The following is an 18,938-nucleotide window of genomic DNA, read 5'->3' as shown; positions in this document are numbered from 1 at the left end:
GGCCTGGAGGCCCCAGTCCACAGCAGCAGCAGGCAGCCGGGGAAAGGAAGGGAGTACCCAGCCGGCAGCCGGCAGCTGCTAGGGACCCTACTAGTGCACAAATTTCATGCACTGGGCCTCTAGTTGTATAAAAATGCCACTGGTTTCTGGGTGTTAATTTTGTATCCTATTACATTGCCAAATTCATTTACTAAGTCTAGTAGTTTTTTTGGTGGAGCCTTTAGGGTTTTCTATGTATAAAATCATGTTATCTGCAAATAATGAGAGTTTTACTTCCTCCTCTCCAATTTGAATGCCATTTTTAAAATCTTTATTGTTGAGAGTATTACAGATGCACCTCCTTCTTCCCATCATTGCCCCCCTCCACCCTGTTCCCAACACACCCAAGGCCTTCACCACCCTACTGTCTGTGTCCAAGATCTTTGGTCAATCTCTTCCTGCCCCACTCCCCTGTTGTGAGATTCATCAGTCTGTTCATGTTTCCATGACTATGATTATATTTTATTCACCAGTTTATTTAGTTCATTTACTTTGATTTTTAGATTCAATTGCTGATAGATATGTATTTGTTGCTATTTTATTGTTCATATTTTTATCTCTTCTTCTTCTTCCGTCTCCTCTTCTTCCTCCTTTTCTTAAAGAATACCCTTCAACATTTCATGTAGTGTTGAAATAGTGGTGATGAACTCCTTTAGCTTTTTCTTGTTTGTGAAGTTCTTTATTTGACCCCTAATTCTAAATAAGAGCTTTGCTAGGTAGAGTAATCAGGTTGTAGGTCCTTAATATTCATCACTTTGAATATTTCTTGCCACTCCCTTCTGGCCTGCAAAGTTTCTGTTGAGAAATCAGCTGACAGTCATATGGCCGCTCCCTTGTAGGTAAATAACTGCTTTTCTTTTGATGCTTTTAAGATTCTCTCTTTGCCTTTAACCCTTGGCATTTTAATTATGATGTGTCTTGGTGTGGGCTTTTTGGGGTTCCTCTTGTTTGGGGCACTCTGAAGTCGATTTTCTTGGACTTGGAAGTTGATTTCTTTCACCAGGTAAGGGAATTTTCTGTCATTATTTTTTCAAGTAGGTTTTCAATATCTTGCTCTCTCTCTTTTCCTTCTGGCACCTCCATAATGCGAATGTTGGTACATTTGAGGTTGTCCCAGAGGCTCCTTACACTATCTTCATATTTTTGGATTCTTTTTTCTTTTTGCCCTTCTGATTGGGTCTTTCTTATTTCCTCATATTTCAAATTGTTGATTTGATTCTTGGAATCCTCTACTTTACTATTGAATCCCTGTAAGTTATTCTTTATTTCAGTTAGTGTTATGTTTCATTTCTGACTGGTCCTTTTTCATGTCTTTCACATTCTCACTAAGATCCTTGAGAGTCTCATGAAAATCCTTGAGTAACCTTATAACCATGGTTTTGAACTCTGTATCCAGTAATTCATTTGCTTCCATTTCTTTCATTGTGACATGTTTCTTTATCTCCGCATTTTGGTTGCTTCCCTATGTTTGTTTCTATGTATTAGGTAGAGCTGCTATGTCTCCTGGAATTGGTAGAGTGGCCTTGTGTAGTAGGTATCCTTAGGGGCTGGTGGCTCAGCCTCCCCAGTCACTTGAGCTAGGCATTCTAGGTGCACACCTATGTGGGTTATGCACAGTCTTATGGTAGTTGAATCTTGATAGCTCTTGGAGTCACTGGGAGAAGTTGACCTAGAGTCCAATTGACTATGGGGAGCAGATGCAACTACAGTGGGAGAGCTGCTATGCAGGAAACATCCATATGGAGCAGGACTTGCCTTGATAGAGCTTTGGTGCTCACTGAGTCGCCTCTTGAGTGTTTTGCTTGTGGATGTGTAGTAATCTGCTATGGTCTGAAGCTGTCCACCAGGTGCACTGATTCCGGGTCCTCCAGGGAGGTGCAAAGTCAGCCACTCCCTGGGGCCACGCAGCCGAAGCTACAGAGAGATCTGCAGATGGCTGCTAATCGCTATTTTGTATTGGGTTTGCAGGTGCCCCGGTGAGGCCTAGCTCAGAAGCAAGGAAAGCTCATGCTAGTGTTGGATCTTGGGCCTTTTATTGACAGGTTTGGGGCACACTGTCACCAGCTGCAGCTTGCTTGAGAGATTTTAGCAAAGTCTGAAGCCTGAGCCAGGACAGACCATTCATATGGAAAAGCTGCTGCAAACAGCTTGAGTGGGACTGCAAATTGGATGTGGCAGGGTCTCAGGGAATCCCCAGGGTGGAGCAAACAACGTGCTCCAGGCTGATGGAGACTCAGATATGACTGCCAGTCAGCCCTGGGACAGGAGAGGTCCTAGCACAGGAACAATAACCCCTGCCAGCACTCCCATCTGGGAGAAAGCCTCCCCCAAGTTCCTACCCCGATGCCAAACAATCCAGTTCTTCCCCATATGTGTCTGGGTCCCCCAAAGCCGCCCAGTGCTGGGAGCCCAAGTAAAACTGTGTACCAGCCCTTTAAATGGAACACCTACATCTCCAGCAGCTTCTGTGTCACTCAGCCACAATCCCCACTTGTTTTTATAGCCTGTAGTTGCAGAAATTTCTCTTTCCAGCTCTGGGGCCCTGGGCTGGGTGTCTGGTATGGGACTGGACCCTTTGCTCCTCAGGGGAGACCTCTGCAGAGACAATCTCCCTCCCGATTAAAAAAAAAAAAACCAGCACACATGGATGTCGGACCAGCCCGTTCCACACCTCCACCCCTCTTACCAGTCTCCATGTGCTTTCTTCTTTACTTCTCTAATTGTATGACTTCCATTCAGCCAGATTTCTGGTGGTTCTGATGATTGTTGTTCTGTATTTTAGTTGTAATTTTGATGTGGTTGTAGGAGGCGGCGAGTATAGACGTTTACCTATGCCACTATCTTGGTTCTCTCTCTGGATGCCTTTTATTTCTTCTTCTCGCCTGATTACTATGGCTAGGACTTCCAGTACTATGCTGAATAAGGGAGGTGAAAGCAGACATCCCTGTCTTATTCCTGTTCTTAGGGAAATGGTTTTTCCTAAGAGTATGTTTCCCACTGATACGCTGTTTGCTGTAGGTTTGTCATATATGGCCTTTATTATGTTGAGAGATGATTCCTCTATTCTCACTTTGGTGAGTTTTTATCAACAATGGGTGTTGAATTTTGTCAAATGCTTTTTCTGCATTTATTGATATGATCATGTGATTTTTGTCTTTCAATTTGTTTAGATTATGCATCATGTTTATTGATTTGCATGTCCACTCTTTATAACAGCAATGTACTGGAAACAACCTAATTCCCTATCAGTAGGGAACTTGGTTAAATATACTGTGACACATCCATATGATGGAATACTATGCAGTTATTTAAAGCAACTTTGTATGCATTCATATGGAAAGATCAAGACATCCTTGCGAATAAAGCAAGGTAAAGCAAAGTATAGTGCGCTGCCATTTGTGTCAAAGATGACGACAGCCCTAACCGGTTTGGCTCAATGGATAGAGCATCAGCCTGCGGACTCAAGCATCCCAGGTTCAATTCCGGTCTACGGCATGTACCTTGGTTGCAGGCACATCCCCAGTAGGGAGTGTGCAGAAGGCAGCTGATGGATGTTTCTCTCTCATCAATGTTTCTAACTCTCTATCCCTCTCCCTTCCTCTCTGTAAAAAATCAATAAAATATATATTTTAAAAAAATTGAGGTATAACAAGATGACAAATAAGCCTGGCCAGTGTTGCTCAGTGGTTGAGTGTCAGCCTATGAACCAGGAAGTCATAGTTTGATTCCTGTCAGGCCACGTGCTCAAGTTGAGGGCTCGATCCCCAGTGTGGGGCATGCAGAAGACAGCCGATCAATGATTCTCTCTCATCATTGATATTTCTCTCTCCCTCTCCCTCTCCTCTCCCTTCCTCTCTGAAATTAAAAATATGTTTTAAAAAGGTGGCAAATAATATGAAAAGATGTTCAACATTAGTGCTGTAAGATTGAATGTTTGTATTCCCCAAAATTCGTACGTTAAAACCTAAACCTCAGGCATGTGCTGGGGGGCGGGAGTGGGCGGGAGAGATCAATGGGGGGAAAAGGAGACATATGCAATACTTTCAACAATAAAGAATTTAAATTTTTTTAAAAGGTGGTAAATAATACATGTCTGCATTATTGCTTGGATGAAAATACTTAATGAATGTTTATAATAACAGCAGCTACTGTTTAGGGGGTGGGTGAGAACTGGGTGGATGGGAGGCAGAAGTGGAGAAAATCTCTACTGACTTCTAGATTTGAGAATCCATATGAGTATGTCATCTGTTTATAATTCAGTATATGAGTTTTCTTTTAAGTTCTCCCTTCATAGAATCCAATAAATCCTTTTAGATGAATGGAGGCATATATGATGGCTTGTCTGTCACCGTTCCTATCCCCAGTACACGTTCCATCACCACCACTGCCACTACTCTGCCACTCCCCTGGGAAATAACAGGAAGCTTTTAATTTTTAAAATATGTCATTTAAAATATGACATTTTGAAGTATTACTTTAAAATGATCAATTTATAGTAATAAACCCTTCCATCGCCCTTTCAAATATGTTCTAATTAGTTAGGTCCTTACAACAATCTTAGATAGTATATACGTTGTAGCATTTTATAGATGAGAAAAGAGACGTTGTGAGAAATGAAGGGCCCTTCCCAAGGTCATTCCTCTGGAAGTGGCAGAGCCATCTAGACCAGTGGTTCTCAACCTTCCTAATGCCGCGACCCTTTAATACAGTTCCTCATGTTGTGGTGACCCCCAACCATAAAATTATTTTCGTTGCTACTTCATTACTGTAATTTTGCTACTGTTATGAATCGTAACATAAATATCTGATATGCAGGATGTATTTTCATTGTTACAAATTGGACATAATTAAAGCATAGTGATTAATCACAAAAACAATATGTAATTATATATGTGTTTTCCAATGGTCTTAGGCAACCCCTGTGAAAGGGTCGTTCGACCCCCAAAGGGGTTGCGACCCACAGGTTAAGAACCACTGATCTAGACTTCCAGATTACAAATTTATGTTCCTTCTAATGCAGCTGAGACAATAACTCCCCCATCCTTCCAAATTCTGAAAAAGAGAGAACAGAGATGGCAGAGGACTCTCACAAATTTTATTTCAATCCCATGACACTCTGTGACAGACCTAGACAAGCATGGGCCAGTCTGGGTCTTGGTCCTAGGGGACAGTACTTACAGAGAAGGGAAAATATCCAACTTTTGTTTTGACAGTTATACTCACACAGCAGGATAGAAAAGAAGAAAGAACGATGTCCTTGGCTGGTGTGGAGAGAAGAATCCTGCCAGGAAATCTAGTGGATGCTCCAACTTGCCAGACACATCCCCAAGGTCCCATTAGCACCAAGACACTGAACCAGAGCAGCACTGAACACTCAGTAACACTGCTGACGTCCTGGCGACTCTTGAAAGATTATGTTTCTAATTACTGAGGCACAGGCGGGACGCTTGAAGGTGGGACCAGAGAGTGGGAGGATTTTGCTGCTGAGGATGAGGTGAATGTGGCCCTGGGTGTACATCACAAAAGCTTCCCTATGTGTGCCTTCCTCCTCTACTTCTTAACCTCTGGATTGACTCCAGAGTCGCCTACCACCCCCCACCCCCACCCCATGATAAAGTGAGAACTATCAGTGAAGAGAATAAAAGATGCCTTCACAACCATAGGCCAGATCACTGTCAGAGCTGACTGGAAGCTGAGAGCAACAGCATAAACACTAGAAAGCCCAAGAACTCGCCGATCTTGTAATCTAAGATACAGCACATAATACATGAAAGGCATGTAGTGTACAACAGCCAGCCCAGTTATAATGGTCTCGGACCATGCAAAGCATTCGTGTGTTCTGATTTTTCAAAAGTGTCCTCAGACCTATTCCTTCTGGAATAAAAATGTGACCTGAACAGCTCTTCTGGTCCCTCCCTAAATAAGGACCACCAGGAGAAAAACACAGACTGCATCTGACATAATATATTCATCCTGGGTGAGACAATGTGATGCTCACCTTCACACAGAAAAGGCAGGAAAAGTTTAGCATTCTTTTGAAGAAAAGAACAAGTAATTATCCACAATTCCTCATCCAACTCTGAGATCATCAATTCACAACTACTTTAAATACTCCAGAGTACATAAAAATCTCTCAAGGAGCATCATAAAATTTAAATCATAATACTGGCCCCAAAAAGGGCACTTAATTTTAGTTTAAAATTAAATTCTAAACTAGCTAGCTAACTTATCTCTGATGTGCTACCTTTCATAGTGGGCAGCGATAAAGCGGAAGGGGTTCAAGAGGAGTTGAAAAGTACACAATACATCAGATCTAACTTCTAAACGCAGCTATGCAGGAGCCAGAGCAACTATTTTCCTCCCCCAAAGCTTCTGACTTCCTCAGAGCCACCCAGCACACCCTCCATTTGTTATCTAAGTGGCCAAAAGGACTTCTCCCCAAGACCAACCTCTGACCACCAGAAATAGGGCTGCCTTCACATTGAAGCAATTCTCAACAGTCCTATTGTTCTGCTTTTTCAGATGATGGAAAATCTAATTCCAGGAAATGTTAATAGCTTCATTATGTGACCATAGGACTAATAAGTTATATAGCCAAAGAATTTGGAACTAAGCTACTAAGATATTTTTGGAATAATAGCTGATCTCTTGATATAAATTTATCGTTATCAAGGATCTAGGAGTATAAGCAAAACTCCCACAAAAAGGAGAATCAAACGGCTGAGCCTAAAAAAATTCGGAATGTGCTAAAACCTGACTCGGGCTGGGGATACTCAGGCTTACACTTGGCAGGTCCAGGCCAGTGTGGAGTGGATGCTGGTGCAGATTAAAAAGGGGGAAGAAACAGGCACTTGGGACCATGTTGGAAGCAAAATATAGGACGAGTGTTCAGAAAATTCTGACAAACCATGGAGGAGAGGTTAGAGCAGTGGTTCTCAACCTGTGGGTCGCGACCCCTTTGGCGGTCAAACGACCCTTTCACAGGGGTCGCCTAAGACCATCCTGCATATCAGATATTTACATTATGATTCATAACAGTAGCAACATTACAGTTATGAAGTAGCAATGAAAATAATTTTATGGTTGGGTCACAACATGAGGAACTGTATTTAAAGGGCCAGAAGGTTGAGAACCACTGGGTTAGAGGATCCTAGACTGCTGTTAATAAAGTAGGTCTAAGGGAAGAACCTCTTGGTAATATCCAGGAAGTAAAAATAGACAGTTTTCCTTAGTTGGGCACCAGCCCATCACGCTAACAGTTTCTGTGCAAGAGCATGAAGACGGCCTCCAGGCGCCAGGGAGCCCTGGGCAGAAGATAAGGAAGTTTGGAAGAACAAGAAGCTACCGTAGGACAATGCACCAAAGAAGAGCACTTTGCCCAAACCCATCACGTGAAGATGGAAGGAAGGAAGCCCCCAAACATGTTCATTAACTCATATAACAGTCCCTTTCCCACGGGATACCCACATCCCCACAGCAGAACTCTCTTTAGCAGTCTGTCACCTTCCTTAAAAAGTCTCAGGCTGGGGACTGGCCTGGTTCCACAATCAGCCCATCTGCATTGCTTTGGGAAAGTAACAGTCCTCAAAATTTCCCCACAACTCTGGCATCTGCCCCAGATAGGAAGATCCCTTTGATATTTTCATCCCCCAAATCATCCTGACCCTTACATTTCCCAACCATCTTGGCTATGCCTTAACAACTATTGTGAAAAATCATAGAAGTGTTAGCTATGATAATTATTCCATTTCATTTCCTTAAGGACATTTCTTTCTTCTTAGAAAATTTCTTAGAGTCCCATGCTATCAATAACAACACCAACACAATAATAATGATGATGATAGTCACAATGGCTCACATGTGTAGAGTGCTTACCCCGTCAAGCACTACACTAAGGGCTTTACATATTTACACATTTTACATAGTGAAATCATATTGCATAAGACCTAGGATGTAGAAGTTACAATTGTCTTCATTTTACAGAAGAGGAAACTGAGGCACAGTGTGCAACCTTCCTCCCATGTCGCCCCCTCACTTTGTGAGGAACCCCATGCCAATAGTAAAGCCTCAGGAATCCAAAGTTTCTGAGTGGTGTTTTTTAACTGCTGGCAGGGAGGATAATACTTTGGTCTGGGATTTGGGAAGAGTATTCTTGACTCCTTTGGTCACAAAACTCATACAAGATGTGGCTATTCTATTATTTTGCTGCTGCACAGGGCACAGCCAGTTCTTACCCTGTTGTCTTCCTGGATCTCCCAATCACTGGAGAAAGTTGCCATCTGCTGCCCTTGGGAGCAGTTTGAAAACTGGAAAAGGCTGGAAAACATCCTTCTGTTCTCTTGAGTGTCTGGAAAGATGGCATCTTGGAAATTGACTCCATGAGGCAAGAGATTATAATTTTCATCCATCCTAGTGAGGAAAGAGGAAAAAAGCAGATGTAGAAGAAACACTTTATGGGGTGTACCAGCTTTAATCAAGAGTCAGAGAAGACTGACAGTCTTGCCAATTACACAATAATGTCTCACACGGCTCTCATCAGAGGAGTTACTGTTTCTAATTACTTCTCTGCCACAGGTACATGCTTCTATTCTTAAAGTTTTCAAAAAGATGACTTTGGGTGAGGCAGGGGGGAAAGTGTGTGCTTGCGTGTACGTTTGCCCATTTATGTATCTCCCAAGAAGCATTCCTTCTCATAGAGAGTATTTCTTGTTTCTTGGTGAAAGGAAAGTCAGTTGGAATGGCCCAGGTTCAAATCCTGCCCTTACTACTTATCTTCTGCCTGGCATGAAACAAATTTTTAAAATTCTCTGCTTTTGTATTCCAATCTGGAAAAACAGGATATTAGCACTTTACTCCTTAGTGGCCGTGTAAGGGCTGCATTAGGAAATGTGAGTGACGCACTTGGCGTGAAGTGAGTGTAGCATAAATGTTAGCTAACATTTCTATAGAGCCTAGTGTAGTAGTCTGTTGGAAAGACAAAGTCATGAAAAGGAAAAGGGGTGATGGAAGTCACACTCCAGCTCACCAGTGAGTCTCCACTGCCACTTCCCACTGAGAACTGACCAGAATCTGTCCCAGTGGGTCCCCGAATGACAGAGCAGGAATGATTCGTATGCAGCTGTTACACACTTAGGACAACACAGCCCTGTGGAACGGAGATCCTATCAGACTACTGACTGACTCTGTATTTCTGCCCTAACTCTTTGTAAATATATCAGAGCAGAAGATGAAAGAGTTGGCTGACCACCATAGAGCCAGTGGTCAAAACTCTATTTCATGATAAAGTTGGGGGGGAAACAAACAATGTCTACTCAAGTACTCCGGCTTTTTCCTTTGGGAAAAAAAAAAAGTTTTGTTGTTGTGTAGTTTTATAGCTGGATTCTCAGTGTTTTCCCTAAATAAAAATATGAAAAATCTGAGTTAAGCTTTCCTGTATAAGAAAGGTACAGTCTCAGTCCACACTGACTTTATTTAGAAACTATATTTCCCCAGCAATAAGAAAAAAATTCAATTGAATCTAGCTAACCCACTCACGCCAAAACAAAGCACGCATGTATTCTAAACTTAGATATTCTGGCTCCAATATGGAAAACATGTGTTGCCAGGGGCTTACGGACGCCCTCTGTGGAACTTACTGTTTCCGTCTCAGAGAAATCTCAAAAGCTCAAAGTGAATTTGCAGACCCAGGTCACAGTCATTCAAATATCTTTATTGCTACTTCACACACTGGGCAGATTAGAAGCAGTACCAATCACGACTTTGGTTAATTCACTCTCTGAATATAGATGTTAGATTCCGTTTTGATGTTTCTCTCAGTTGCTCTGTATCACTCTCCTATTGCAGTCGGAAACAACCAATGCGCTTAGGGTTCCACCTGCTGCTCTCGGGTTTCAGACTTCAGTGGAACCCCTTGACTGAATTCTTATGCACATGCACTCCATCTGGACCATAGGCCAACTTTCATGGAACCTTACAAGATTCCAGGAGTCTCCAATCAGAGAGGGCCTCCTGCCTGATTCACCTCCATCCTCTTCGAAGCACTGTGACTCAGGGTCTTACCCCCAGAAGCCCACCCCCCTCCCTAAATCTTGGCTATTTTGAATAGCGTGGCACTGAGGTCTGTCGGCAGCTGATATGAGACTGATCCCGATGAATAGGAGTGAAACTAGGACAGCTGGTCTGCATTCCGCATCAGTCACATCCTGACATTCAAGCAGGTGGGGAGAAGAGAGTGCACTCTCCCAGCAGCTAACCTGCACCAGGTGTTTCCAGCAGTTACTCTGTTTTAGTCTCAATCAGCCTTGCTTTCACATTACTGACGTGAGGATACTGAGGTTCTGAGGTCAGTAACTCGCACAAAATCAGGAGGAGCAGAACCAGAATTCCAACAGTCTGGTTTCAGAGGTTTTTCTTTTTCTTCCTCATCAGCCCAAGCTACTCCCACTGAATCCAGTTTTGTTTTTTCTTTTAAGTTGACTCAAAGGAAGTATTGGAAACCCCCTTGGGCGTTTGCCTGAAACATCTTCTTTGCATGAAGTACAGAAATTCCTGTTTTATAACCACCCTTAGCCAAAGATACCTGGTATCTTCGTAGAGACGTCGAATAAAGAGTAAGGGGAGGACCCCAAGGCATATTCTCATAGGGCAGGGACAGGATTCTGTGGGAGTCCTGACCTGGCCCCAGGTAACTGTGACCTCGGGAGGCCACCCAGAGGTGCACAGGGGGTGGTGTGGGTTCGAGGTGCCGGGCTCACCTGAGGAAGAAGAAATAGGAGTAGTCCTGGACCACCGTGTGGGAGTGACAGGAGAAGTAGCCCAGGCCGGTGAGGTTGAGCCTGGAGCCGGCGGGGACCTCGAGCATGCTGCCCCACGCCTGGTCGCACAGCATCTCGATCTCGGCGGAGTAGAAGAGCCCCGCCGCGCCGGCCTCGTACTGCCAGGGCAGGTAGTTGTAGAGGCCGGGCACCTCCCGGTGCAGCGCCAGCACCTTGGCGTACACGATGATCTCGGCCAGCTCGGCGCGGCAGCCCTCGCTCAGGGGTCGCCACTCCGACGGCAGCTGACAGCCGCGGGCGGGTGGGAGCCGGCCGGCCAGGCAGAGCGCGGCGAGCAGCAGCGGGCGCAGCACCCCCATGCCGGCGGCGGCGGGCGGCGCGGCGGCCCCGGTCGGCGCTGCGCCCCGGGCGCGCTAGCTTGGGCGCATGGCCGGGCCCCCGGGACCCGCAGGGCGGAGTGGGGCGCAGGGGGCGTCGGGGAACTCTGAGCGCCCGCCCGGCCCGGGAAAGGCAGTCCTGGGCACTGGGCCCGGCGCGCCGCTCCGGGAGCTCCGCACGCCGCTTCCCCCGCCGCCAGGCTCGCCAGCCCCGCCGCGCCCGGGACGGGACGCTTTAAAAGGGTCGCGGGGCGGGCCGACCACCGCCTCCTGCCCGGCCCCTCGCGGCGGGGGCGTGGGCGGCGGCGGGAGAGGCGGGGAGGCGGCCGGGCGCGGGGGACGGGGCCAGGGACGCGCAGGAAGCTCGGAGCCGCAGAGGCTGCCGCTCCGCCAGGCGCGGTGTTTAGAAGGGGGTGCATAGCGCCCCGAAAAAGTCACTGCTGGGAACACCGCCCAGCCGTCTTCCTGCGCCCCACTCTGGCACTGGGGCAAAGCTTTCCAGAAGTAAAGCATGTTCCAAGCGCGTGGCATCCTTAAAATCATTGCTGCTCCTTAGCATGACTACTCTTCGTTCATTTTATGTTTCCTATGTAGTTCATTTAGACTCAAAATACATAGAAATCAAATCTGACTTGACCTTCACAGGAGTTAACTAGGAAATTCGATTGAACTAATAAACGTTCTCTCTCTCTCTCTCTCTCTCTCTCTCTCTCTCTCTCTCTCTCTCTCATTATTTAATCATGATCTTAGAAAAGCCATAATAAAAGATTAACAAAGCCATTTTACCCTGATGTTTCTAAAGGTACATAATTTACATAATTCCTGCTTCCAGATTCTCAACACCCTCCATATAACAAACAAATTTTGGGGTCAATTCCAAACAGCTTTTCACAAGGCAATGGGTGAATCTTGAGGAGACCCAGACTCCGCCAGTTCTATCTTTATCTCTAAACTTAGCAGTTCCTTTTATCTCTAATTGCCTTACTGTTTGTAATGTAGTGAAAAGAAGAAAAACGAGATGCTTGTTATTTATAAATACTAGTAGCCCGGTGCACGAAATTCATGCACATTAAAAGGGAATTAATTGCCCTAACTGGTTTGGCTCAGTGGATAGAGCATCGGCCTACGGACTCAAGGGACCTGGGTTTGATTCTGGTCAAGGGCATGTACCTTGGTTGCGGGCACATCCCCAGTGGGGAGTGTGCAGGAGGCAGCTGATCGATGTTTCTCTCTCATCAATGTTTGTAACTCTCTATCCCTCTCCCTTCCTCTCTGTAAAAAATCAATAAAATATATTTTTTTAAAAAGGGAATTAATAAGCAGAGATATTTTAATATTGCTATTTGCCCTTTCTCTATAATAGAAGTGTGAGAGATGAAAGGAAATTAGTAAAATGTATATGAAAATAATATATACATTTATTAATAAATAAACAGTAACAAAAGGATATAACAACAAAAGAGGCATGATATAAAAACGACAAAAACATGATATGAAAACAACAAAAACATGATATAAAAACAACAGTGAGCAAACAATGACTGATAAAGTGATTAAACTTATTCTAATATCTCCCAGTACACCACATTAAGAGTAAAAACACTTTCAGAGTTCTTGACTAATTTCCTTTGTGATGAAGTACTTAGAACTTTAATTGTAACATCACATGCTCTTCAAACTCAAGAAAAAGCAACATATAACTGACCATGTGCAAAAACGGGTTCAGGTAGGAATATGCCTACTCTGTCTAGAGTTGTCCTTGTGATTTATTAATAGTCATCACAAATGCTGGCAGCATGGGAAACCGTCATCGAATCAATTTAAATGGGAGTCCAGTGTCAGATGGGGACAAATTAATTCTTGGAATCAGAACAGCCTCTCCCTCTGCAGATCCCATTAATACTTCAGCTTCGATAATGTTAGGTCATAATCTTTTGACAATAAATCTGGTACCATTACAAAGACCCCATTTACTATGGAGATTTCTGAATAGCATGATGATTGCACCCACTTTCAATTTTAATTTATGACACGGCATTCCTGAAGGAGTAATACTATTCAGAAATTCGATGGGGAAAATTTCCTTTGTTTCTTTGTTATGGGGTGGGGCCACAACATTAGTAACAAAGAAACAGAATTAAAACTTTATTGTGGGGAGCCACTACAGTGTTTTGGACAGGTTCAAGCCTTGGACTGATGAGAGGGCACAGTCCTCTCATTGCCACGTGCAAGTCCCAGCTTGGAGGGCAGGGCCCTCCCAGCACAATTATAGCCAACAGCTGTAGTTGTAAGTTTGAACCTATGGTTCAACACATGGCCCCACGTGCCTGAGTGATGTGGGCTTGATAGAGTTCAGGTGCATGTAGTTGAGTAGGATTGAAACCCAGGAGAATGTTTGTATGCCGGAAGCCGGTCCATCCTTGCTGCTTGACACAGTCGCTGCAGGGAAGAAACATCTGCACAGCATATGTTTCAAGGGACCTGGCGTATATGGCATACTGTTCTTAATATGTTTGCTCCCCTTCTTAGCACTATGTGTTTCAACCAAGGGCACCTCTCCGAGAAAGGTTGTTTCCCCAGGTGAGGATTTTTTCCCTGGAGTTAGGGATTAACAGAACTAAGGAAGAGAATAAATCAGTGAAACCCCCTAGTGTTACAGAAATACCATGTACTACTTATGAAGAACTTGGACTAAGACTGTTGGCAATAAATTTGGGACTTGTTGGGCCCACATCCCCAGGGGTCTGCCCACCAGGGAAAGCACCAAAGCCTATACCCCTGGAGACTCACTGACACAGGGCAGTCCCAGGGAAAGCAAGTAGCAAGGCTGGGAGGACATAACCTTTACTGGGTAGGATAATCTCCTTCAGTCATTTCCTTGTAGCTTATCAGTAGAGCAGTGACCTTGGAATAGCCCTTATAATGGAACACAGAGATTAACCTAGACAGGATTAAACTCAACAGAACTAGATTAACAAATGACCTAACTTTTGGAATAGAATAGATAGGATTCAAATCAACTGGTATAAATACAGATGTAGCAGGACAATATAAATACAGATGTAGCAGGACAATAAAGACCGAACCTGGCTGGAGAACCTGGCTAGGCTGCTGGTCAACTGAACACTGTCTCAGTGTCATTCCTTCTTTGCCGACTCTGTCCACACCTTTGGGAACCCCTCGAGCTGCTGGGGTTGGACCCCAACATTTGTAAACATCTTGATCACACCCTTACTTTGCCTCATAGCATCTGCTATAAAATGAAGGCATGGCTGTGGGCGTGGTTGCTGTCTCTCAGAGAAGCAGCGTTCCACCGAGACCCAGCTTTCATTCTCTTGTCTGTCTTTTCTAAGCCTTTCAGCCGCCCCACTCAGGTTCACCCTGTGCTGGCATAGCACACTTTAGAAAGATCTGCCTCCATGCTCCCAGGGTGGGTTCCTGCCTCAAACTCTGAGCTTATAGGAAACAGCTCCGGGAAACAGCCCGGGGGAGGGAGCAGCCGTTGCCAAGACAACCCCTGTAGGACTGACTTCCTTCCTCTCGGTCTCGGCTGTTCGTCTGTATGTGATGAACACCACCCATGGTTTTTATATAAGTAGATATTTATAATATGTATGCATATCATACATAAATATGCATATGTAATATACAAGTTGCTGTATATATCATGATATCATATCTAATATATATGTATGGTAAACGTATAAGCAAAATTGCCTTAAAATGGAAGGCTCTTTGTTCTGCAAGCAGCTTATGAGTTAAGGTTTCTGCAAGTTGGAGCCTTGGACCCAAATGAATTCTTCTATGCACTGGAGGGAAAAGAATTCTTGGGAGATTCTGGAAAGAAAGATAAGCAAAAACAGAGGCTACCGAAGTGGGAGAGAAGATTCCAAGCTGGACCTCACCTCCCACGACTCCCAAATCTCCTTCCTGAGATCTCTCAAACTCCAGTTAAGATGAATACATGGATGCATGCTTGTTATGAACTAAGTTTTGAAAGGCAATTCTGGGGTATGATCCAGCCCTTCGGAGCAGGGACTCGGAAGAAGGAGACCTGGAAGGGGACTTGGAAGACATGAGGGGAAGGGGTCTGGGCATCCCCAGAAGTGGAATTATCAGGACTCCAGCTGATCATTGTAATTAACCCAGTTATTAATAACAGGAAAGGAGCAAAAGGAAGCTGCAATTTAGACGCATGCCCAATAACGTCTGGGTGATGTAGGGGAGGGTGCTTGTCTGTCAATCATACCTGGGAATAGGTCCTTGCCCAGAATAGCCATGCCCACTGCAAGCTGGGGAAGATTCCATACTTAAGCTCCTGAACAAAGGAGTTCCCTCTCTGGTGCCACTCGGCTCTGGCTCTCTTGCTGCAGGGGGCATGCTCCCCTGCATTTGCCCACACAATGGACTGGTGGACTGACTAGCCTAATACTACACTGGACCCAGCTCCACTGTGGAACAGAAACTTTGGACACTAGCCTTGCTTCTAGCTCAGCTTGGAATCCTCTTCCAGGACTGGTTTCAGGGAAATAGGACTTAAGAGCCCGAGGGATGGTCCGGCTGGTGTAGCACTGTGGTTGAGCATTGACCTAAGAACCAGGAGGTCACAGTTTGATTCCTGGTCAGGGTATATGTCTGGGTTACAGATTCAATCCCCAGTAGGGGGCATGCAGGGGCCAATTAATGATTCCCTCTCATCATTGATATTTCTATCTCCCTCTCCCTTCCTCTCTGAAATCAATAAAAATATATTTTTTAAAAGAAACAGAAGGATGTAATTTCATGCAAATAAAAATCACTCATTCTCCTGTTGGAGTCTTAGAGAATTATTTTTCTCAAGATATCATAAGCACCCGATCCCCCAGCACCCAGTGGGAAAAAGGATCCCCCACTTCCACCAGTGGACACCCTGCTTCTACTGATAACACAGCCAGTGATACTCAGCTAGTGTAGGAATGAAAGGCCACAGCTGACAATAGATCACATTCGTCTAGAACAGTGGTTCTCAACCTTGGCTGCACATTAGAATCACCTGGGAATCTTTTTAAAATCCTGATTTACGGGCCTCATCCTCCGGAAATTCTGTTTCTTTGTTACTAATGTTGTGGCCCCACCCCATAACAAAGAAACAGAATTTCCGGAGAATGGGGCCCAGAAATCAGGATTTTAAAAAGATTCCCAGGTGATTCTAATGTGCAGCCAAGGTTGAGAACCACTGGTCTAGAACAGGGGTGGGCAAACTTTTTGACTCAAGGGCCACAATGGGTTCTTAAACTGGACCGGAGGGCGGGAACAAAAGCATGGATGGAGTGTTCGTGTGAACTAATATAAATTCAAAGTAAACATCATTACATAAAAGGGTACGGTCTTTTTTTTTTTTTAGTTTTATTCATTTCAAACGGGCCGTAGTTTGCCCACGGCTGGTCTAGAATCTGGTGACTCAATCACCCAAATTCTTATTCTTACAAAATCCTCTGGGATGGGACTAAAAACAGAAAGAAATAACAGTGAGAGCTCCTCACAGGAGCTAACTAATCCCTGCTCACCTGTGGGTCAGCCGAAGGCCTCAGTACATTTTGTTGAAAAAATGGTTAGAGGGAAACAAGAGGACAGCCGTTCTGATGGTGTATGAATCCCTGCTGTGACCCGCCCCGCACCTGCCCCTCGGATACCAGGCTTCCTACAACCTGTAACTGTATTCAAGGGTAACAGGAGGCACTGTTAGCACTGCTCATTTGTCTCTCATTTAATATGTGAATTCGGAAGTTTCTATGTCATTGTTTCAGTTTGCTAGCACTTCCATAACAAAATACCACGGTCTCCAGGCATAAACAACAGACATTTATTTTCTCACAGTCTGGAGGCTGGAAGTCCAAGATCAAAGTGCTATCAGAGGTGGTTTCTGGTGTGGTCACGCTTTTAGACTTTTAGGTAGTTAGCTGTCCTCTTTGCCATCACATGACCTGTCCTCACGTGCCTGTAGAGAGAGGAGCTCTGGTGTCTCTTCCTTCCTCTCATAAGTACACCAGCCCTATTGAATTAGGCCCCACCCTTGTGACCTCATTTAACCGTAATTTCCTCCCTAAGGACTCCAAATACAGTCTCATTGGGGGGTAAGGCTTCAACATATGAATTTGAGGGGTAGGGGGCACAGTTCAGTTCATGGCAGTTGTTACCAGAAAGGGGACTGGCTCTGAACGAGCCCGCCTAGGGCCAGCCGGCAGGAAAAATTTCACAACAGGAGTGCGGGTGAATTTTAGAGGACATTGATTAAAGCTGGGGACAGTGAAACAAGGGACGCTGGGGAAATGAGCCTAGAATGGTCCGCTCTGGCTCACTGGGAAGTCAGAGAAAAGGGGCCTTGGGGACAGGGTCAGGGTGTTAGTCTGGGATGAACTGCTGCTGTCCAGGGGGCCCTGGTTACAAGCCTTGTGGGGTCCCCTGGAGTTCAGGAGATGCAAAAGGCAGGGGAGAGGGTGCAGGCATGCTCTTGGGAGGGAGATAGCAAACTGGGCCTTCATTTTGGAGGGGTTTTAAAGGCTGGGCATTTAGGGGAAGTCTTCGGGGAGGATCTCAATAGAATATTCATCAGCTTTATGCTGATGTACCAAAATGAGGTTTATTCTCTTAACTTCATCTGCCTTTAAGTGTGGTTGGCAAATGTCACTATTGGATTTCTGCTACCTCCCTGAATAGGGTGATTTAAGTTATTTACCCTCTGGCTGGGGAGAAGTGAAAATCATTTATTCTTTAGTGTCCCTGATTTAGGGAAGATAGGATTTACTAGATGACTGAAAATTGCTTGGCATCTAGACTTTCTAGATGGCTGCTAACTGCTCTTTAACTATTTGTCTCAGTTTCCTTATTCTACTTGTCCTGGCTTACTGACCTGTCTCACAGTTATTTAGCAGGTGTCCTGCAGGTTTGCTAGAGAAAGAGAGAGAAGAGATATAAAATGGTTTATATTCCTGGCAAAACGAACTAGAGTAAGGTCCTGGCCAGTGTGTCACAGTGGTTAGAGCACTGGCCCATGCCCCAAAGGGTCTCGGGTTCAATTCCTGGTCAAGGGCATGTACCTGGATTGCAAGTTCATTCCCTGGCCCCTATCAGGGCACATGCAGGAGGCAACCGATAGAAGTGTCTCTCTCACATTGATGTTTCTCTTTCCCTCCCTTCTACTCTCTCTCCAAAAAGCAATGGAAAAAATACCTTTGGGTAAGGTTAAACAACCATCAAAAGAATTAGAGCAATCATTGCCAAATTATAATATTAACAATTGCTAACAATTACTCATTGCTTACTATGGGTCAAGCAATGTTGTAAGGACTTTGCATATGTTATGTTAATCAATTCTCTAACCAACACTCCAAAGTGGATATGACTATTATCTGCATTTTATAGACAGGGAAATTCAGACACAAAGAAGTTAATTGACTTACCTAAGCAGAGCTAGAAAGTGGCTGAGCCAGCATTCAAACCTTGGCCTCAGATTCTAGAGTCCATGAGCTTAACTACAACACTAGAATAGGGGCAAAGCAGGCAATGTTTTAAAGACACAAGTGGGCTCTTTTTCTAGCACTGAGTATATGAATAGTGTCAACTTAAGAAACATTCAAACCTGTAAAACAGTGGTTCTCAACCTTCCTAATGCCGCGACCCTTTAATACAGTTCCTTATGTTGTGGTGACCCCCAACCATAAATTTATTTTCGTTGCTACTTCATAACTTTAATTTTGCTACTGTTTGC

The 18,938-nt window shown here is 44.6% G+C and overlaps 1 protein-coding gene across 1 annotated transcript in view; it reads right to left on the bottom strand.

Moving 5' to 3' along the window:
• Nucleotides 1–11,500, bottom strand: part of CCDC3 (coiled-coil domain containing 3) — a 133,121-nt gene extending 121,621 nt beyond the window's left edge. Inside the window, exons 1-2 of the mRNA XM_059711258.1 lie at nucleotides 10,794–11,500; nucleotides 8,274–8,448 (exon numbers count right to left, since the gene is read on the bottom strand). Of these exons, the coding sequence (XP_059567241.1) occupies nucleotides 8,274–8,448; nucleotides 10,794–11,173 (555 nt within the window). The 5' untranslated portion in view covers nucleotides 11,174–11,500. The remainder of the gene's footprint in view (nucleotides 1–8,273; nucleotides 8,449–10,793) is intronic.
• Between the last annotated feature and the right edge of the window lie 7,438 nt (nucleotides 11,501–18,938).

The sequence above is a fragment of the Myotis daubentonii genome, chromosome 1 (genome assembly GCF_963259705.1).
Source record: "Myotis daubentonii chromosome 1, mMyoDau2.1, whole genome shotgun sequence".
Taxonomy (NCBI): Eukaryota; Metazoa; Chordata; class Mammalia; order Chiroptera; family Vespertilionidae; genus Myotis; species Myotis daubentonii.
Note: the sequence above shows the minus strand (reverse complement) of the source record. Positions and strands in the feature narration are given on the sequence as shown.